Source organism: Chiloscyllium plagiosum, chromosome 26 (assembly GCF_004010195.1).
Source record: "Chiloscyllium plagiosum isolate BGI_BamShark_2017 chromosome 26, ASM401019v2, whole genome shotgun sequence".
Lineage (NCBI taxonomy): Eukaryota > Metazoa > Chordata > Chondrichthyes > Orectolobiformes > Hemiscylliidae > Chiloscyllium > Chiloscyllium plagiosum.
Window position 1 is genome coordinate 6809737 of NC_057735.1, and position 19512 is coordinate 6829248.

General features: G+C 45.1%; 1 protein-coding gene across 2 annotated transcripts in view; it reads left to right on the forward strand.

Moving 5' to 3' along the window:
• klhdc8a (kelch domain containing 8A) overlaps positions 1 to 19052 on the forward strand; it is a 41072-nt gene extending 22020 nt beyond the window's left edge. The window contains exons 2-7 of one of the 2 annotated variants that reach the window (XM_043716386.1): positions 6196 to 6693; positions 8641 to 8805; positions 11475 to 11690; positions 12862 to 12963; positions 13248 to 13307; positions 17579 to 19052. In XM_043716386.1, coding sequence (XP_043572321.1) covers positions 6318 to 6693; positions 8641 to 8805; positions 11475 to 11690; positions 12862 to 12963; positions 13248 to 13307; positions 17579 to 17772 — 1113 coding nt within the window. In that variant the 5' untranslated portion in view covers positions 6196 to 6317 and the 3' untranslated portion in view covers positions 17773 to 19052. The remainder of the gene's footprint in view (positions 1 to 6195; positions 6694 to 8640; positions 8806 to 11474; positions 11691 to 12861; positions 12964 to 13247; positions 13308 to 17578) is intronic. The other variant, XM_043716387.1, reaches the window with a different exon arrangement.
• The last annotated feature ends 460 nt before the right edge of the window (positions 19053 to 19512 follow it).

The following is a 19512-nucleotide window of genomic DNA, read 5'->3' on the forward strand; positions in this document are numbered from 1 at the left end:
TGGACTGTGGGAGGAAACCGGAGCACCCGGAGGAAACCCACGCAGACACGGGGAGAACGTGCAAACTCCACACAGTCAGTCGCCTGAGTCGGGAATTGAACCCGGGTCTACAGGCGCTGTGAGGCAGCAGTGCTAACCACTGGGCCACCGTGCCGCCCACAATGTTTCATTGGTTCCAATGTGGACAATGACCTCTTACTGGCCCCTCTCCTCCGTGAGAACATTCTGCACCCTCTCTGAGACATCCTTGATCCTGGCACCAGGGAAACAACACACCATTTTGTTTTTTCTCTGCTGGCCACAGAAACGTCTGTCTGTACCTCGGACTACAGAATCCCCTAACACAACCTCTGACTACAGAATCCCCTAACACAATTGATCTCTTGGACGCCAAGATATCCCTCATTGCATTAGAGCCAGTCTCAATACCAGAAACTTGGCTGTTCGTGCTACGTACCCCTGAGAATCCATCACCCCCTACATTTTCCAAAACAACATACCTGGTTGAAATGGGTATATCCACAAAAGACTCCTGCACTAACTGCCTACCTCTTTTACCTTTCCTGGAGTTAACCCATCTACGTGACTGTATCTGAGCCTTTCCCCCCTTCCTATAACTGCCATCCATCACATATTGTTGCTGTTGCAAATTCTTCACTGCTTCTATCTGTCTCTCCAACCGATCCATTCAATCTGATAAGATTCGCAGCCAACAGCATTTATGGCAGATATAATCTGCAGTAACCTTAAACTCTCTTTAAACTCCCACATCTGACAAGAAGTGCATATTTCTGTCTTAAAGGCCATTTTTGCTCCTTCACAATCTACAGATCCAGAAAATAACACCGTCTTATTCCTCTACAAACCGAATATGTTCCATAACTATCCTATTGCCAATTCAAAAGTCCTGGGGAACTTTCCAATACCCAGCTTGCTAAAATGTTTTTCCTTGCATAAAAGGAGAGGATTTTAGTTTCTTCCCATGTGCATTTAGAGAAGGAAGATTTGGAAAGCACAAGCTTTTTAATTCTAATGACAGGTCATTACCCTGAGACGCATGGTTTCTTCTCCACAGAAGGTGCTGAGTGCTTCCAACATTTGTATTTTTATTTCAGATTTCCTGCAGTATTTTGCTTTTGCAGTGTTTTTTTTTAAGTTTACTGTGAATCATTTTACAATTTAGTGAAGATGAAGATATTTGTGATGTCGAAGTGGTTAGCCAGTAATTTCACAGTGGTACAGTTCTGGTCAATTTGTGGTCACATTACAGCAGTGTGTAACATTTTCCTACACTTTGCCAGCGCATTCTTCTTGTCCAACGTGTGATGCTGAGCATTTGGCAGATTTCCTTGCTGTGGTTATAATTTTCGGCTGAGTACCACAAGTGACATTAAACAATTCACAGATTTATAGGATCCACTCCAGGTTATGCTGTCTGACGGAAATAGGGGAAACAGTCCCAGGATTTTTAAAAATTGTTTGTTCATTGATGTGGGCATTGCTGGTTGCCCTGGATTTTATTGGCCGTCCCTAATTGCCCTATAGAATGTCATAGTGGGCTGCCTGTCAGAACCACGACAGACATTATGGGTGTAGGGACATTCACAATGCAGTTAGGGAAGGAATTCTTGGATTTTGACCCAGTGACAGTGAAGAAATGGTGATATATTTTCAAGTCAGCATGGTGAGTGGCTTTGGAGTGGAACTTGCAGGTGGTAGTGTTCCCATGTATCTGCTGTCCTTGCCTTTCAAGATGGAAGTGGTTGTGGGTTTAGAAGTGCTGTCTAAAGGATCTTTGGTGAATTTCTGCAGTGCGTCTTTTCGATAGCATACACTACTGCTGCTGAGCATCGGTGATGGAGGGAATGGATGCTTGTGTATGTGGTGCCAATCAATCTGGGGTGGCTCAGTGGTTAGCACTGTTGCCTCACAGTGTCAGGAACCCAGGTTCAATTCCACCCTTGGGTAACTGTCTGTGTGGAGTCTACATGTTCTCCCTGTGTCAGTGCGGGGTTGCTCTGGTTTCCTCCCACAGTGATAGAGACAGAGTCATCGACATATACAGCACGGCAAAGTATCCTTTGGTCCAACTCGTTCATGCAATCCAGATATTCTGTCGTTAAACTTGAAGGGTTCAAAAAAGGTTCACAAGGATGTTGCCGGGGTTTGAGCTATAGGGAGATGCTGAATAGGCTGGGGCTATTTTCCCTGGAGTGTTGGAGGCTGAGAGGTGATCTTGTAGAGGTTTATAAATTCATGAGGGGTATGGATAGGTTGAGTAGCCAAGTCTTTTTCCCCAGGAGAGGGGAGTCCAAAACCCAGAGGGCATAGGTTTAATGGGAAAGATTTGAAAGGGATCTAAGGGGTAACATTTTCACACAGAGGGTGGAGCGTGTATGGAATGAGCTGCCAGAGGAAGTGGTGCAAAGACAGCACTTAAAAGGCATCTGGGTGGATGTATGAATAGAAAGGATTTAGAGGGATATGGGCCAAGTACTGGCAAATGGGACTAGATTAATTTAGGATATCTGATTGGCATGGATGAGTTGGACCAAAGGGTCTGTTTCCATGCTGTACATCTCTATGACTGTATGACTCTAAGAGTTGTGTTTGTTATCACATTGCTCTATGTGCGAGCTTGCTATTAATACATTGACTGCCATGTTTCCTGCATCACAACAGTGACTATGCGTCAAAGGTACTTGTCAAGTTCTTTGGAACAACAGGAGGCCTTCAAAGGTGTTATCTAAATACAACCCTTTGCTCTTTCTTGAATTTTTATAAAACAGGAATTGGTTTTCATCCAATTACATTCAGTCTACAACACAGAAACAGGTCATTCAACCCAGCTGACCCATGCTACTGCTCCAAACAGTCTTCCTCCCACCCCTCTACATTCCACATTATCTTTCTATTCCTTTCTCCGTCTATGTATCTTTAAGAGTGGCACACTGGTTCAGTGGTTTGCCCTGCTGCCTCACAGTGCCGGGGACCTGGATTTGATTCCAGCCTCGGGTGATTGTGTGGAGTTTGCACATTCTCCCCGTGTCTGCGTGGTTTCCGTCCAAGCACTCCAGTTTCCTCCCATCATCCAAAGGTGTGCAGGTTGGGTGGATTAACCGTGGTAAATGTAGATTGACAGGCAAAGGGCCTCTTTCTACATTGTAAGATGTCTATGATTCTGTCTTCCTTTTAAATGCCTTCTGTGAAATTTTCATCAAATAATCTTTGTTGGAACAGGTTCAACATTCTAACAGTTCACTAGGTAAAGATGTTTCTCCTGAATTCCCTATTGAATTTGTTAGTGACTGGTACATTGTTGGCCCCTCTTTATTGCCTGCAAGTGGATGTATCTTCTTTATGTCTTGCTGATCAAATCCTCTTATAATCTTAATGACCTTTCTCAGGTTGCCCTTTATTGGTCTCTTCTTTTGTGAATCCTTTCCACCCCCTTCTGCATACATTACAAACAAGGAACAAGAGCAGGCCACTCGGCCCTTTGAGCATGCTCTCCCATTCACTAAAATCATGGTTAATCTGATTTTAACCTCAACTCTACATTCCCGCCAATGCCCAATAATCTTTCATCTCCTCGGCAATCTAAAAATTTTTTGTTTAATGGTTCTGCATCAACTACTTGAAGGGAATTACAAAGATTCTCGATGCTGTCAGAGAAAAATGTATTTCCTCATCTCTCTCTTAAGTGGTGCCTCTTTACTTTTAACCTATCACTCCTAGTTCTAGATTCTCCCAAAAGGGGGAACATCCTTTCCTCAGCCACCTGATTAAGTACCCTCAGGATCTCTTGTTACTCTGTCTCTTTGCAATATGGAGACCAAAACAGTGCACAGTACTCCGAATGTGGTCAGCACTTGGTTCGGTACTATTTTAACATGAGACATTAATAGTCTGCAAGTTCAACTAGCCTTTTCCAGCATTAGCTTCAGGCAAAAGGATTTGTACAGAAAATATTTAGAGAGACATTCCTTTCTCATGGAAATAATTTAAACCAGATGTGAGCAACTATACAGGAAAAGGGTGTAAATGTTTTCCTCATTGAATGCTGTTGGCGCATGCTTTGACAGCACAGCTCACCCTGATGACTCTGTGGTCTGTCCAGCATGCAGGTCTGCCCTAATAGTTAGGGAAGTGACAGACTGTAACCTCATCTGCACTCAGTTACCTGAACTGGCTGTGAGAAAGCCTGATCTCAAAGCCTAAAAAATACGACCAAATCCCTACTCCTGTAGTAAAATACTGCAAATCTGAAATAAAAACAAAGTGCTGGAGAGACTCAGCAGGTCTAGCTGCCTCTGTGGAGAGAGAAACAGATATGCTTCCCTTTCAGAAGCCAAGATATGAAGAAGAGTCCTATTAGACTGGAAATATCAACTCTGTTTCTTTACTTTTTAAGAATGTATTCCTGAGATGTGAGTGTCACTGGCTGGACCAGTATTTATTGCCCATTTCAAAATTGCCGTTAAAAGGTGGTGGTGCTGAACTGAATTCTTGAACTGCTGTAGTCCTTGGGGAGTCAGGACACCCATGACCCTTTAAGGAGGGAATTTCAAGATTTTGACCCAGCGACAGTGAAAGAACGATAATAAATTTCAAAGTCAGGATGCGATTTGGAAAGGAATTTGCAGGTGGTGGTTTTCCCACATACCTGCTGCCTTGACATGTTTCTCCAGCACTAGCTCTTTTTTTTCATTCCTAATTTCTGCTCCAGGTGGCTATTTTTCAGCCAGGCTGTAAACTGTGTGTTTGTATCTATCTGTCCACTGTGTTATGATCCCAGATGATGGTAACAATGGGCAAGGTGGATCCCAGAATAAATCTGGCTTGATAGATCATTTAATTTTGATTTTAGGCAACATGACAGTCATTTACTGAAACATAATCACACACGACTACACACTATAACAACAGAACAGGAGCTTATTACACAAAAAGTGAAAACCAAAGGAAGGACAATTGACATAGAATATAGTGTGAGAGATTGTAAAACACACATCAAAACAAATGCTCATCAAAGATGGCTACCAGCTTCTGGCCATACCTCACCCCACCCCCATCAACCCTTACAGGTCATCATCCCTCCCCTCCCCTTTCCTAACCCCCACTTCACCAACTTGGTGGCCACAGCCCTCATGTCAATGCTTACCCCTTTGGCCTCTTTCTCAATACGCCACTTGCTGTGCCACCTACTGGTGGCATTGACAATAAATGTTGGTTTCACCAACACCTTACGATTTAAATCCAGAAGAATTACCCCCCCCCCCCCATAGCAAGTCTTTAAATTCCACAAAGCTGATCCTTCCAGTTATTTCCTGTAAATTGTAACATCTTCATACATCAATACTCACAAAACTGAGAGCTTAAATTTTCTCAGCTTTTAACAACTTGTAGATTTCTAACCAAACTCTCCTGGTAACTGTGCTTACCCTGAACTATTCTGTACTCCTTTTCTAGGAGAGAAATTATATTTGCTTCTGACCCCAGTTAGATGTCCTCCAAACTATCCAAAAACTTCCATTCGCTGGGTTTTCTAAACCAAATCAAATTTTCATTATCCTGAAGCAATTCTGCACAGGCCACCTGGTGTGCCGATGCATTGACTTCCAGTTTCGGAAGTTGATGTTGTGCACAGACCTCAGCACTCCGAAAACCGAATTAGAGGGAATATTGCGAATAGCCTTCAATGTTTATCCCACTGTCTTAAACCAGCAAAAATAATCTTCCATGAACATTTAGATCATTCTTGCCCTCTTACTGCTACTGGATTGGGTGACTGTTACAGAAGGACTGGCTGACCCAATTATTTCTTTAAACTCTTCAGAAAAATAGCCAACCCTATATGCCGCTCCCTCAAGATCCAAGCTGATACGATATTACTATTAAAATTATGTTAATGTATGCATGGATCAGAAACCTTTCAGCACAATCATGAAGATAGACTTAGCAGTGATGCCTCACAATCGAATAGCTAGCTGCCATTCACTGTCTCCCAATTGGAGATCGGGGACTTGGATAAGGTTCTGAGTGGCTTTTTCCCCCCAGGTTTGTGTTCCAGAATGAGTCAGGGCGGGTGAGGAAAATTGGAGGTTATTGTTTTACAGCTTTATTTGTTTCTAATTATTTCAGTAGTGCCACCTTCATTTTACCATCTTGATTTTCCTGTCTTCATATTGACAGACCTTGTGCCCAGTTGATGCAAGAAATCTGGAGATGGAGATGGTCTTCAAAGTCTGACATTTCAGAGGGCTGTATGTCAGAAGGAGGAAGTGAGATCCTGCCAGCACACACAGTCAAATGCCATGGCTGTGCCCAGTGCCAAGTTTTTCCATTGGCAGTCCCTGGCATCCTTACCTGTCAGTCGGGTGTACTGCACTCCTGTGGAGAGTGGGGACCAGCTTTATGTTATTGGAGGCTGCGATGAAGATGGAAACCCCATCAGTAACTGTGAGGTTTACCACCCAGAGGTCAATCAGTGGACCACCCTCCCTCCCATGCCCACAGCAAGAGCGGGTGTAGCTGTTGCTGCTCTGGGCAAACAGATATTGGTGATTGGGGGAGTAGGAGTTCATCAGAATGCCCTGTCGACAGTGGAAATGTACAATGTGGACGAAGGCAAGTGGGAGGAGAAGAGTTCCTTGTGTGAAGCTGCCATGGGAGTGTCAGTGACTGTGAAAGGTAACTTTGATCCTGACTTCAGTTATCGAGAAAGACGGGTGAAGCTGAAATTGTTCTCCAGAGCAGAAGGGGTCAGGGGATCTTCAATAGAGATGTTGGAAATTATGAGGGAATTTGTTGGCAATGTACACTCCACAAATGTCAAAGATGGCCACCAGCTTCTGGCCATACTACACCCCACTCCTCTCAACACTAGGAGGGTCTTTGCCCCTCCCCTCTCCTTCCCTCACCCACACCATCACTACCCAACCCCCATTTCACCAACTTGTTGGCCACGCCCCTTTGTCCAATGCTTGTCCCTTTGGCCTCTTTCTTAGCACACCACTTGCTATGCCACCTCCTAGTGGCATTGACAATAAATGCAGCCTGTTCTTGGAGGAAGTAAGAAGAAATGAGGTCCAGCGTTTGTAAGTTCCTTTACTGGGCATAGGGTGTCCCAACGCATTTTACAGTCAGTTGAGGTGTAGTCCCTGTTGTAATGTAGGAAATGGGGCAGGCAATATTTGCTGTATGGGTTCAAGGGCCTCTATCTGTGTCGTACAATTATACATTCCAATTGAAGAATGCTAGAATGAGTTCCCATTGAAACACAAATAAGCCTAAAATGTTGGGTCAATGTTACCCTCCAACAACTTCCCACTATGTAGCAGTTATTGTTTGTTCTCTCCTGGAAGTATTGATTTTTAATGATGATAAGAAAAGCCAAACAAGTTGGAAGCCTTGCCATCTAAAACCTCCATATTAAAACATAACTGTTATAGTATATAGTGACACCCACACCACTCTCTCTGGTGAGCTAGTATTTCTGCATTGACTTGCTCAGTCTCACAATTTGCATCCAATATTCCCAACTTTCCCCCAACTCTGCTCAAAAATAATTAATTGCCGCAACCTGTTCCTCTTGACCATAACCATGACATTAACCAAACTTACCAATTTGATTGATGAGGTATTGACATCCCTTAGGAGGAAGCTATTTGGCCCATCCTATCCAACCCATCTCTTTGACGAACAGATCCAAGATTAATTCCATAGGCCTCCTCAGTCCCCCATATGTTGCACTTTCAGCTGTCAGCTGTGTTTCAGTGGGAAGCAATCTCAGGCCTGAAGCAAAGTGGGTCAAACTTCACCCCCCCAAGAAATCTCAGCACAAAATTTGTGTTCACGGTCCTAGTGCAGTGCTCAGGGAGTAAAGGTCACTTCCCAGAGATCCACTCTCATTAGAGAGAGAGAGAGAGAGACAGAAACGATTGGTGGGGAGTTTAATCTGAGGGTCACCATGTCTCAGCCAAGAGGTGAGGTTGAAAAGGTGGGACCTTTCATGCGGACTTCAGCTGGTATGAACATTGAACCCGCACAGCTGGCACACTCTGTGCTGCAAACTGCCCATCCAGCTAACTGAGGGAGTACTACAGTGTCAGAGAGGCACCATCTTTTGGATACAGTGTTAAACCAAAGCTCCACTTACCTTCGGGTAGGTGAAACTATTTTGAAGAGTCAGAGGACCTGTCCAATACTTATCATGAAAAAAAACCAACATCACGTAAAAAAAGAGGTTACCTGGCCAGAATCACATTGTCGTTGCTGTGTGCAAATTGGTTGCTGCATTTCCTGCAGTACCACAATGAGTACAACTCCGAGGTGCAGCTCTGGCTGTAGAGCAGAATGCCGAGATCATGGAAGACACACAGAAGTGGGCAAACTTTTTTATCTTCTCTGTACAATGTGAACATCAAATATAGGTTAGGCTGGATTAAGTCTGTGGCTCAACCGTCTAAGTTCAGGTATGAATATCGTCCATTAGTGGGGGAGTGGGGAGGAGGCATGGAGACTGTACCAACACCATTGGACATCTCCCCCAGAGAGTGGTGTGGGAATGTTGTCTAAATTGAACAATGAATGCTTGGATTGAAAATTGCTTTGGTTCCCTGTTTTGTCTAATTTCAGACTGTCGGGTCTATGCAGTGGGTGGAATGGGATCAGACATGTATCCACAAGCTAATCTCCAGCAATACGACATTGTGAAGGATGTCTGGCTCTCTCTTCCTGCCATGCCTACCCCAAGATACGCAGCCAGCACCTTCCTTCGAGGTAGCAAGATCCACGTATTTGGTGAGTCCTGAAACATTAGCAAAGGAAAACTTGTTATTTACAGATGAACGTCTTGCTTAACCTCAGGGCATCTCAAAGTGCTTCAGAGCTAATGAAGTACTTCTGAAACATCACCACTGTTGTGATGTAGGAAATGCACACAGCAAACTCCCACAATTAATAATGGGATATTGGCCACATAATCTGTTTTGGAGGATGATGCTTGTGCTGTTTTTAAAAAGGATGGGGCTTTTCCATCCACCTAAAAGAGCAGGTTGAGCCTTGAAGTAAAGTTTTGACCCTTTAGTACTGTGGCTGACCCTCGGTGCTGCATCATGAGCCTAGATTATGGTGTTCATTAACACATGGTAGGCCTTCTGCAATAGTCAGGGACACTTCCTTGTTAATACTGCGGGTATATTCTGGGACCTCTTGAGTGTCGCCAGTTCTTGCTTTCTCTTTCTTGATTCTAGTAGTTTCTTCTCTAACCATGGCTGCTAGGGTGGCATGGTGGCTCAGTGGTTAGCACTGCTGCCTCACAACACCAGGGACCCGCGTTCAATTCCAGCCTTGGGTGACTGTCTGTGTGGAGTTTGCACATTCTCCCCGTGTTTGCGTGGGTTTCCTCCACAATCCAAAGACGTGCAAGCCCGGTGAATTGGCCATGCTAAATTGCCCATCGTGTTAGGTGCATTAGTCAGGGGTAAATATAAGGAAGGGGAATGGGGTCTGGGTGGGTTGCTCTTCGGAGGGTTGGTACGGACTTGTTGATCTGAAGGGCCTGTTTCCACACTGTAGAGTATCTAATCTAATTTGAATCAGATCAGGAAGTAGGTATTTCAACCTATTCCATCATTCAATGAGATCAGGCTTGTCTGTACCTGAACTAATGTGTTTAATGCTGAAAATATTTTAAAGTCATTTTAATCCAAGTCCTTTGGAAAACTCTTTGCATCTCTCCAATCTTTACTCCATTTTCTCAATGGGCAGCTAAACCAGTCTCCGAAAGATAGCAGGGTCCTTCTCTCAATCTGTAGGTTGGGCCCTTACTGTAATTTTACCTCTAGCCTGAGCTGAGGGATACCTCTAAGGCTTCCCACTTGAGATATTGTGAGCCAGAGAAAAATGGAGAGGCATAGAGAGGGTTTTTATTAACCTTTTGCAGAGCTATGAAACAATGGGATCTCATCTCCCTGACCCAGGTGCTAAGATAAAACAAGGAACTGGATTCTAGAGATCAGGAACAAGAGCAGAAATTGCTGGAGAAACTCAGTAGGTCTGGCAGCAGCTATGGAGAGAAGAAATAGAGTTGACATTTCAATCTAGTGACCAGTAAGAATCAGTTCTGATGAAGAGTCTCTGGACTCGAAATATGAACTCTGTTCCATCCTTTGTAGATGCTTCCAGATCTACAGAGTTTCTGCAGCAATTTCTATTTTTGTCTCATGAGAAGTCTCGGTCTCCCCTGCCTGAGATTCTCCCCTTCTTATCCATGAGATTCTGAAGAAGACTTCTTCCCTAACCCTGATGGCCGGGGACCACCTGATTCTCTACATTCAGTGGCTATTGTCCACCGACTTCAGATTCAGGAATTAAAACAGCGGCAATACACTGGTAACATTTGTGGTCTAGTGATCCAGAACTGCAGGCTAATGTTCTGGGGTCGTGGTTTCAAATCCTACTGAAGCAGATGGTGAAATTTCAGTTCAATAAAACATTGGAGTAAAGAGCCAAGCATTATAACCACCTCTGTTTGTCGTAAAAACCCAACTGGTCCACTGCTGTCTTTCAGGGAAGGAAACTGCCATCCTTACCTTGGTTTCCTGAAGAAGGGCTTATGCCCGAAACGTCGATTCTCCTGTTCCTTTGATGCTGCCTGACCTGCTGCGCTTTTCCAGCAACACATTTTCAGCTCTGATCTCCAGCATCTGCAGTCCTCACTTTATCCTTACCTGTTGTGGCCTACATGTGATTCCAGACCCACAGCAATGTAGTTGACTCTTAACTGCCCTTGGGGCAATTAGGGAAGGGCAATAAATCCCAGTGACACCCGTATCCTGTAAATGAATTTTAAATAGTCTCAAATTTTCAGCAATGACTATATTTCACACTCACACTGTCTTCCCTAAAAAAAATGTTAAAAATGACTCAACTCCAAAAGCAAGTGCCTCCAAATAAACCTGTTGGACTATAACCTGGTGTTATGTGATTTTTAACTTTGTCCATCCCAGTCCAACACCGGCACTTCCAAGCCATTGCCAATAACTAACATAATCGGGGCAATCATGGCTACTACGCTCCTCTACTCTTTTTCAAATTGTGCCATAGTATTTTTACATCCACCTGAAAGGAGAAACAGGTCTTGTTAAAGATAGGGGATAGGAATGGGTGTGGGTGGGTTACTCTTCAGAGGGTTCGGTGTGAACTTATTGGGCTGAAGGGCCTGTTTCCACACTGTAGTGATTCTATGATTTTATCCTAAATAGCAGCATTCCCTCAGTATTGCTTTGGGAATGATTAGTTTAAGTTGCTTTTGACCAGCTCTGACCTTCATCTCCCCCCACCTTTCTCTCCCCTCCTTCTGCTGGAGATGTGCCTGTTTTGAGTGCTGAGGCTATGGAGTCCTGCAGCCTGACCAAGTGACGGAACAGCTCACACCTTATTGTTTCAGTTCCTTTCTCCTGTGGCAGGTGGAAGACAAGCGAAGAATCCGGTCACTGCCTTCGAAGCCTATGACATCGAGGCCAAGTCATGGAGCAGGTTCCCGAGCATTCCCGGCCGGCGAGCCTTCTCAAGCTGCGTGATGACGGAGAAGAATTTCTTTAGTCTCGGAGGCCTACAGCAAGCTCGAGGCTACAAGAGACCCAAGTTTGTCAGGACGGTGGAGGTGTTTGACATTGAGCAGGGTAGGTAAGGGCTGCTTACAGAGCAGAGTGTACAAGTCCTGCGAGTTGCCCAGTCCAGCCTCAGGGTAAATGTAACTGTGCCTGTACCGAGTAGCTGGAGATGATATGGTGCTTGGGGTCCTGCTGTTGGCAAGTACCCAAAATGGGTTGATTTAGGCTCCAGCCTGTTCTTTGATAAGCTCGTGGACACAAGTGATACTTATTTAGTGTAAGGGGTTGACCATAAGACCATTAGAAATAGGAACAGGAGTAGGCCATTCAGCCCCTGGACCCTGCTATGCCATTCAATAAGATTATGGCTGATCCAACATCCCTCATGTCCACTTTCCTGACCTTTCCCCATAATATTGATTCCCCTGGCTGGTTATAAATCGATCTATCTCAGCTTTAAATACACACAAGGACTCAGCTTTCTGTGGCAAGGAGTTCCAAAGACGCTCAACCATTTGAGGGAAGAAATTCCTCCTCATCTCAGTCTTAAATTGGTGCCCCTTTATTCTGAGACTACGCCTCAAGTCCTTGGCTCTCCCATGAGGGGAAACATCTTCTCAGCATTTACACTGTTAAGCCCTGTAAAAATCCCATGTGTTTCAATGAGATCACCTCTCATTCCTATAAGCTCCAGTGAGTAGACTCCCTACCTGTTTAGCCTTTGCTCATAAGACAATCCGTCCATACTGAGGATCATCCGAGTGAACCTCCTCTGAAATGCCTCCAATTGAATGATGCCTTTCCTTAAATAACGAGACCAAAACAACTCACAGTCCTCCAGATGTGTCTCACCAGCACCTTGTACACTTGCAGTAAGATTTCCCAACTCTTATACTCCATGCTGCTTGAAGTAAGGGCCAACATTTTGTTAAACATCCTGATTCCCTGCTGCTCCTGTGTGCTAGCTTTCTGTGTTTCATGCAGAAGTTCCCCTAAGTCCCTTTGTGTTGCAGCGTTCAGCAGTTTTCATCCCATCGAGTAGAAGTTCAGCTTTTATCTTATTGTCCGGCTAAATGGATTTGAGATACTTATGTGCTACTCCTCCTCCTAATTCTAATGTTCTTAAATTCTCTCTTACCATTTGTCTGTATTTTATTTTCCCTTCTCCCTCTCTCCCCTGCTATGTTTTAATTATGATTTGGTTTCATTTGTTCTTTGTCCTTTTCCATTTCTTAACCAGGAGGTTGGATGAAAACAGGGCGTCACTTAAACATGAGGAAGAAGAGAGCAGACTTTGTGGCTGCGTGCCTCCAGGGCAGGGTGATCGTGGCTGGAGGTCTAGGTAAGACAATCCCTCGGCCTACTGCAATATTGTTCCACTTTTTGTCCAATGTTAAGTTGCTTTCGGTATTTCCTGTTGACAGCTTGAGTTGGCTTGTGCTGACCTCGTCTATTGTTTTGCATACGCCCAGCCACCAGATGGCATTTGAGTTGAGTTTTGTCTACTGCTGTCTCAAAAATAAAGTGTTTGGATTTCACTCTGCATCTTTTTCAAAATTGTCAAGCTTGGGATTCTTTTTTTTTGACAATTTATTCTTTTGACATTTATTGCCCATTGTTTTGCAGAATCAGCTAATGGTTGGAATGAAGTGCTGCCACCAATCCTTCTTCCTACTGGATCTGAAGGTCTGTTTTGTTGACAGTGGTACAGAATAAACCACTAATGAGTCTTAACAGGAAGAAGCACTTGTCTGCACAATAAAGTTTCCTCAGGGCAACGCCTTCACTAATCAGACTCATCCTATCTGGTTTAAATTTAAACAAAGCTTGGCAGTTAACTGCCAATCATCACCTGACTGGTGCATTCTCCATCTCAAAGCCTTTAAAATCAGAGTCCATTTGCTGACCAATCAGCAAACTCTGCTCATACTGTAAAGCCATGTTGAGGGGCAGCAATGTGGCTCAGTGGTAAGCACTGCTGCCTCACAGCAATAGGGACCCGGATTTCATTCCACCCTCGAACAACTGTCTGTGGAGAGTTTGCACATTCTCTCAGTGTCTATGGGTGCTCCAATTTCGTCCTACAATCCAAAGATGTGCTATACTATATTGCCCATAGTGTGCAGGATAGGTTAGCCTGGGAAATACAGGGTTACAGGGATCGGGTAGGGCGTTGAGTCTGGTTAGGAAGTTCTTCAGAGGGCCAATGTGGACTCAATGGGCCAAAACCCCACACTGTAGGGATTCTATGTCAGTCCCCTTTACACTGGTATTCTTGTGAATTGTCCTGATGTTTGCAAGATGAACAGTTTCAACAAAATGTGTCTTTTTTCAAAAAAATAAGTTACATTTCTGTTACACTTTCCATAGACTCAGGACAGCCCAGCCAACCAATTTTGAAATGTAGTCACTAATGTAATGTCGGAAATGTGGCAGTAAATTTGAATACACTTAAAAAAAATGTGATTCTAATCTGATGAAGGGTCACAGTGCGGAAACATTAACTTGTTTCTTACTCCACAGTTACATCCGGACCTTTGAGTATTTCCAGCTTTTTCATATATTTATTTTACAGATGTTGGTTAAGGGATAAGTCTTGGCCAGAAGATGGAGACAAGTGGCCCCCTCACTGCTTTGAAATTGTGCCATAGGATCTTTTACATCAAGCTCCGAGAGCAGTCGGGGGCCTGTATTGAACATTTCATTTAATAAGTGGCAGCTCAGACAATGTAGCACTCCCTCAGCATTGACACCAGGAGCGTTAGGCTGGACTGCTCACACCTCTGAAGTAAAATTCAAATCCTTCTCCTGACTGCATTGTGAAGATGCAGCCACTGTGCCACAGCTGACACAAGCTGTCAGTATTGGAATATCTGCAAGAGAATTCGAAAGGTTCAGTAACTCCTGGTCCTTTCCAACTCTGCCCCTACGTTCCCTTCCCAAATGAGAACGCAATTTTTTTTTAGCAGACCCAAGAAAAGTGCAACATACAAGGAAGGACTTTTGAAATTAACACAGAGAATGCTGGAGAAACTGAGCCAGTCTGGCAGCATCTGTGGTGGCAGAAACAGAGTTAACATTTCAGGTCCAGGATGAGTCATCTTCATAGCAACGTGTCCAGTTTTGGTTCTTTTACCTGAGGAAGCACATGTTACCCCAGAGGGAATGCAACAGGGGTTAATACTGTGGATGCCGGATATCTGAAACAAAACCAGAAGTTGCTGGAGGAACTCAGCAGCTCTGGTAGTATCCGTGGAGAGAAAAATAGAGTTAATGTTTCTGTACAACCCCTCTTCAGAAAGGCAGTTGTTTTTTTAACCTATTTTCTCATCAGTCTGCTCAATGAACCTCTTGAACATGCAGGACTTGAACCTGCACCTTCCTGGCTCACAGGCAGGGATAATACCACTGTGACACTGCCCCTCGAAAGGCAGTTTGTAAGCTATGCAGTTAATACAGTAAGTGCCAGAGATACTCATCAGATATGAAGACGATTCATACTGGACTTGAAATGTTAACTCTGTTTCTATTTCCACGGATGCTGCCAGACCTGCTGAGTTTCTCCAGCATTCTCTGCTTCCCTTTCCAAAGAGACCATCCTTGGCCTCCTCCATTGCCAAAACAAATCTCAGCTTCTATTGGAGGAACAACACCTTATCTTCCGCCTGGGTACAGCCCGGAGGACTCAACATTGAGTTCTCCAGTTTCAAATAACCTCCCTCCCCATCCCCCGAATCTCTTCCCAGCCTCTCCCCCTCCCTTCCACTTCTCCCTGCCACCAACCAGATTCATTCCTCCCATTGAGCAACCAGGTCATACCTTCTATCTGTCTTCACCTGTCCCCACTTCACCACCCTTCCCCCGCCACCCCCTTTATCTGTAGCTCCCCCTACTCCTGAAGAAGGGTTACACCCGAAACGTCGACTTCTGCACCTCCTGATGCTGCCTGGCTTGCTGTGTTCTTCCAGCCTCCAGCCTGTCTGTTTCAGATTTCCAGCATTCATAATATTTTGCCATTAAGGAAGGAGACCTTTCTCTGTTTTACTTTGAATGTGCACTCCTCAAGTATTGCCAGCAGAGGATGCCACAGGCAAAGCAAAGTAAAATAGTGGATGGGATGGAGAAATGTTGTGTTTACCAGAAATGCAGTCTGGTCTCCATTGCACAACATCTAACTGCCTGCTAAATTGCATCAGAGCGAATGTTTCGAATGGCCTACTAGGGATTTACTTTGAACTGTTGATGAGTTTTTGAAAGAATGAAAAAAACTTACAAAGCTACAGCACATTTCATGACTCTCAGGTCATCTCAGAAAGGTACTTTAGAGCTAAGGGTAGCCATAGCTAACATATAGGAACTGCAGGCTCTCACAAAACAACAAGGTGATCATAGCCATTTGTATCATTGAGGTTTTGAAGGATATTCCCCTTTCTGTCCACCCGAGAGAGTAGATGGGACACTCCTAAAACACCACCTCCAGCAGCACAGTATTCCCACCGCAGGGACAGCCTGGATAATGGTCAGGGAGAACATAAGGACTGCAGATGCTGGAGAGATCAGAGTCAGAAAGTGTGGCACTGGAAAAGCACAGCAGGTAAGGCAGCATCCGAGGAGCAGGAGAGTCGACGTTTTGAGCATAAGTCCTTTATCAGGAATGTGTGTGTGTGTGTATATGTGTGTGTGTGTGAGAGAGAGAGAGGTGGTTGGGGGGGAGGGGTGTGTGGGCCCTGGAGGGGGGTGGGGGTGGGGCTGGGGATAATGCCAACCAGGGGTGGGTGCTGAAGTTGAGAGTTGAGGGCATTGCCAAATGAGCCACAGTTGCCAGTTTGAGTGAGGACAAAACCCCATTTCAACAGGTTTCACACAACGCACTCATTTCTCAGACATTTTAGAAAGTTCAGAACCAACTGGGTTAGCGGGGGATTACTGCCACATACTCACTTCAATCAAGGACTAACTGGTCGAATTTGTGACTTCTGTCGCAAAGTGGTTCAGCTCATCCAAACTAGTGCCAAACCTCGTCCTCCTTTCCATAGAGGGGCTGGATTGTCAGGGTTGTGCCCAGCAGTGCTGCAGGATGCAGGTCAGTGACTGCTGCTGAGGACAGGCAGAGGGGAAGGCATAGGGCAACAGTGAGGAGAGAATAGGAACGGGGTTCCAAGAAAGACACCAGCAGGTAGGAGGGTAGGAGTAGTTAGCAAACAGTAGAGGGAGGGGGGGATGTTGGGGAGGTGGGTGGTGGTGGGGAACAGGGTGGTGTGGAATTGGCCTTCCTCATGTACATTAACACTTGTTCCTAAGATGGTCACCTGAAAAGGTCTTGTTGGCAGAGGGCACTGCAATCAATCTGAGTGACCAACAGCCGGGCAAGGGTTTTATATAGGATTCCTGATGAAGGGCTTATGCCCGAAACGCTGATTCTCCTGCTCCTCAGATGCTGCCTGACCGGCTGTGCTTTTCCAGCACCACGCTCTCCATTCTGACCTCCAGCGTCTGCAGTCCTCACCTTATCATAATTACTTTCTACTGAGTCTGTCAAATCAAGTGCTCTTCAAAGAGTGAGAGGAAGAGTTTGTGATGCCTCTTGCAATTGAATAGTCTGCCAACACACATTGCCTAAAATCTCTCACATGAAAAGTGTTGCATTATCATGGGGATGGCAGGTTTCCATGGGGACCACTACCCAGTGAGAACCATCGGATGAGGGGAATAAACCAAACACCCACATTTGGGAGCAGGAGTAGGCCACTTGACCCTTTGACTCTACTCTGCCAGGCAGGAGGACAGAACAAATTGATATTGGATGCCAGGGTAATGCTCACGGAGAAAATACATACCTTCCCTGTGAATTTTTACTCAGATCCTTTGAGCCTATTATGTCTAGCTAGGGGCTGAGTGAACAGGGATGCTGCCTGAGGGCTGGGTCAAGCTGTATTACCATTGTGTCTGTTTTCCAGGAGACCAGCCAGCAGTCCTGAGCTCAGCCGAGGCCCTGCACCCGACCAAGAATAGGTGGGAACGGTTGCCACCCATGCCCACTGCCCGCTGCACCTGCTCTAGCATCGTCTTCAAGAACCGCCTGTTAGTCATTGGCGGAGTGTCGCATGGACCCAGTGACGCTGTGGAAGCTCTCTACCTGAAGGACTCATAGACGTTTGAGACTTGAAGGAAAGCTCAGCTGGAGGCCTCTTGCTTCACGGTTTAATTATCTTTTGCTTCTGGCTGTTGAACCTGAAGGCTGTTGCGTTCTCCGGTCAAACCCAACAAGATGTCGGGATTGAGGAAGGATTTAAATCTCCTCCTTGCTTCCTCTCAGTATGTGGCAGACAAGTATTTCCAACTCTTGTCATTTTCCTTCTGTAAGTCGGTTCAGAGCATTTTAACAGGGCCTGTGATCCACCTTCTCAAAGTCCCTTCTGTGTGGAATGTGAGGCTGCCACAGGATGTCCTATCCCATCCACATCTTCCTCCACAGCGATCTGGTTCCAGCGTTCAGGGACATGTATCCCGGAGTGTTTCACCTTTCACTTCCAAATCTGAGCCACTGATCTACTGGTTGTCCCACTGATGAAGCGTGTCTGTGTTTGAGGGGCTTGTCTGAAAAGTTGAATTGCCAGTGTTGGTCACTCACGCACGCACAAGGGCATGAAGGTTCGTTAGCTGACTCAGTGAAGCAGTCAGGAGCCATTTGGTTGATCTCTTCACCTTGATTCTACACCTTGACTGGGAACCTTGGCCTTGCCTCTGACAAACTGCTTAGCAACCCTGAAAAGAAAACTGTGACTAATTGAGACAGAGCCCCTGAGCACAAGTTCAGTTCAGATGGACGTTTTCGATCAGCTTTCTCTCCACGCATACTGCCAGACCTGAGTTTTCTCCAGCAATTCCTGTTTCTGTTTTAGATTTCCAGCATCTGCAGATCTTTGGGATTTGCTTTTGTTATCTTCTGGACCATTCTGGATGTTGAAAAGGTGTTGGGTCATTAACCAACAGGACATTCCTCTTGAGTACCACCAGTATATGCAGACCTTGATTGACTTTGGAAATAGACACATAGTGGGAGTGAATTCCAATTGGCACCTTCCGGCTCTTGCCCAGAGCACTGCTGCACTACAGTAGCCATGGTAAAGGGTACATCGGTTTGGGGTGCAAGGCAGTGAGACTATTAACCAACAAAGTCAGTGGATTGGATGCTCCAGTTAACAAATATTGTAGGAAACTGTGAAGTGTATGATGTGGCTGATTGGTCCCTCATACTGCAATAGCATGGGTATGATTATAATGTTAATTGTATTTAGTATAGCTGCACTGTTCTCTGCATTGTGACTGTGGATGATGTAATTAGCAAAGTTACCACACATATACGGTGGCACACTGGTTAGCACTGCTGCCTCACAGCGCCAGAGACCTGAGTTCAATTCCCTCCTCAGGTGACTCTCTGTGTGGAGTTTGCACATTCTCCTGTGTCTGTGTGGGTTTCCTCTGGGTGCTCCGGTTTCCTCCGACAATCCAAAAATGTGCAGTTTAGGTAAATTGACCATGCTAAATTGCCTGTAGTGTTAGGTGAAGGGGTAAATGTAGGGGAATAGGTCTGGGTGGGTTGCGCTTCGGTGGGTCGGTGTGGACTTGCTGGGCCGAAGGGCCTGTTTCCACGCTGTAACTAATCTAATCTAATCTAACCTCAACCCTTAGACATCAGAATCACAGACTCACCACAACACAGTGGGAGGCCATTCAACCCATTATGTCTCTGCTAGCTATCTGAAGGAATTCACCAATGCCAAATCCATGGTTTTTTTCCTGTAGCCCTGCACATTCTTCCATTTCTAATAATGATTTAATTCCCTCTTGAGTACCTCATGAACAAGTTTCCATCACACCCTCGAGCAGT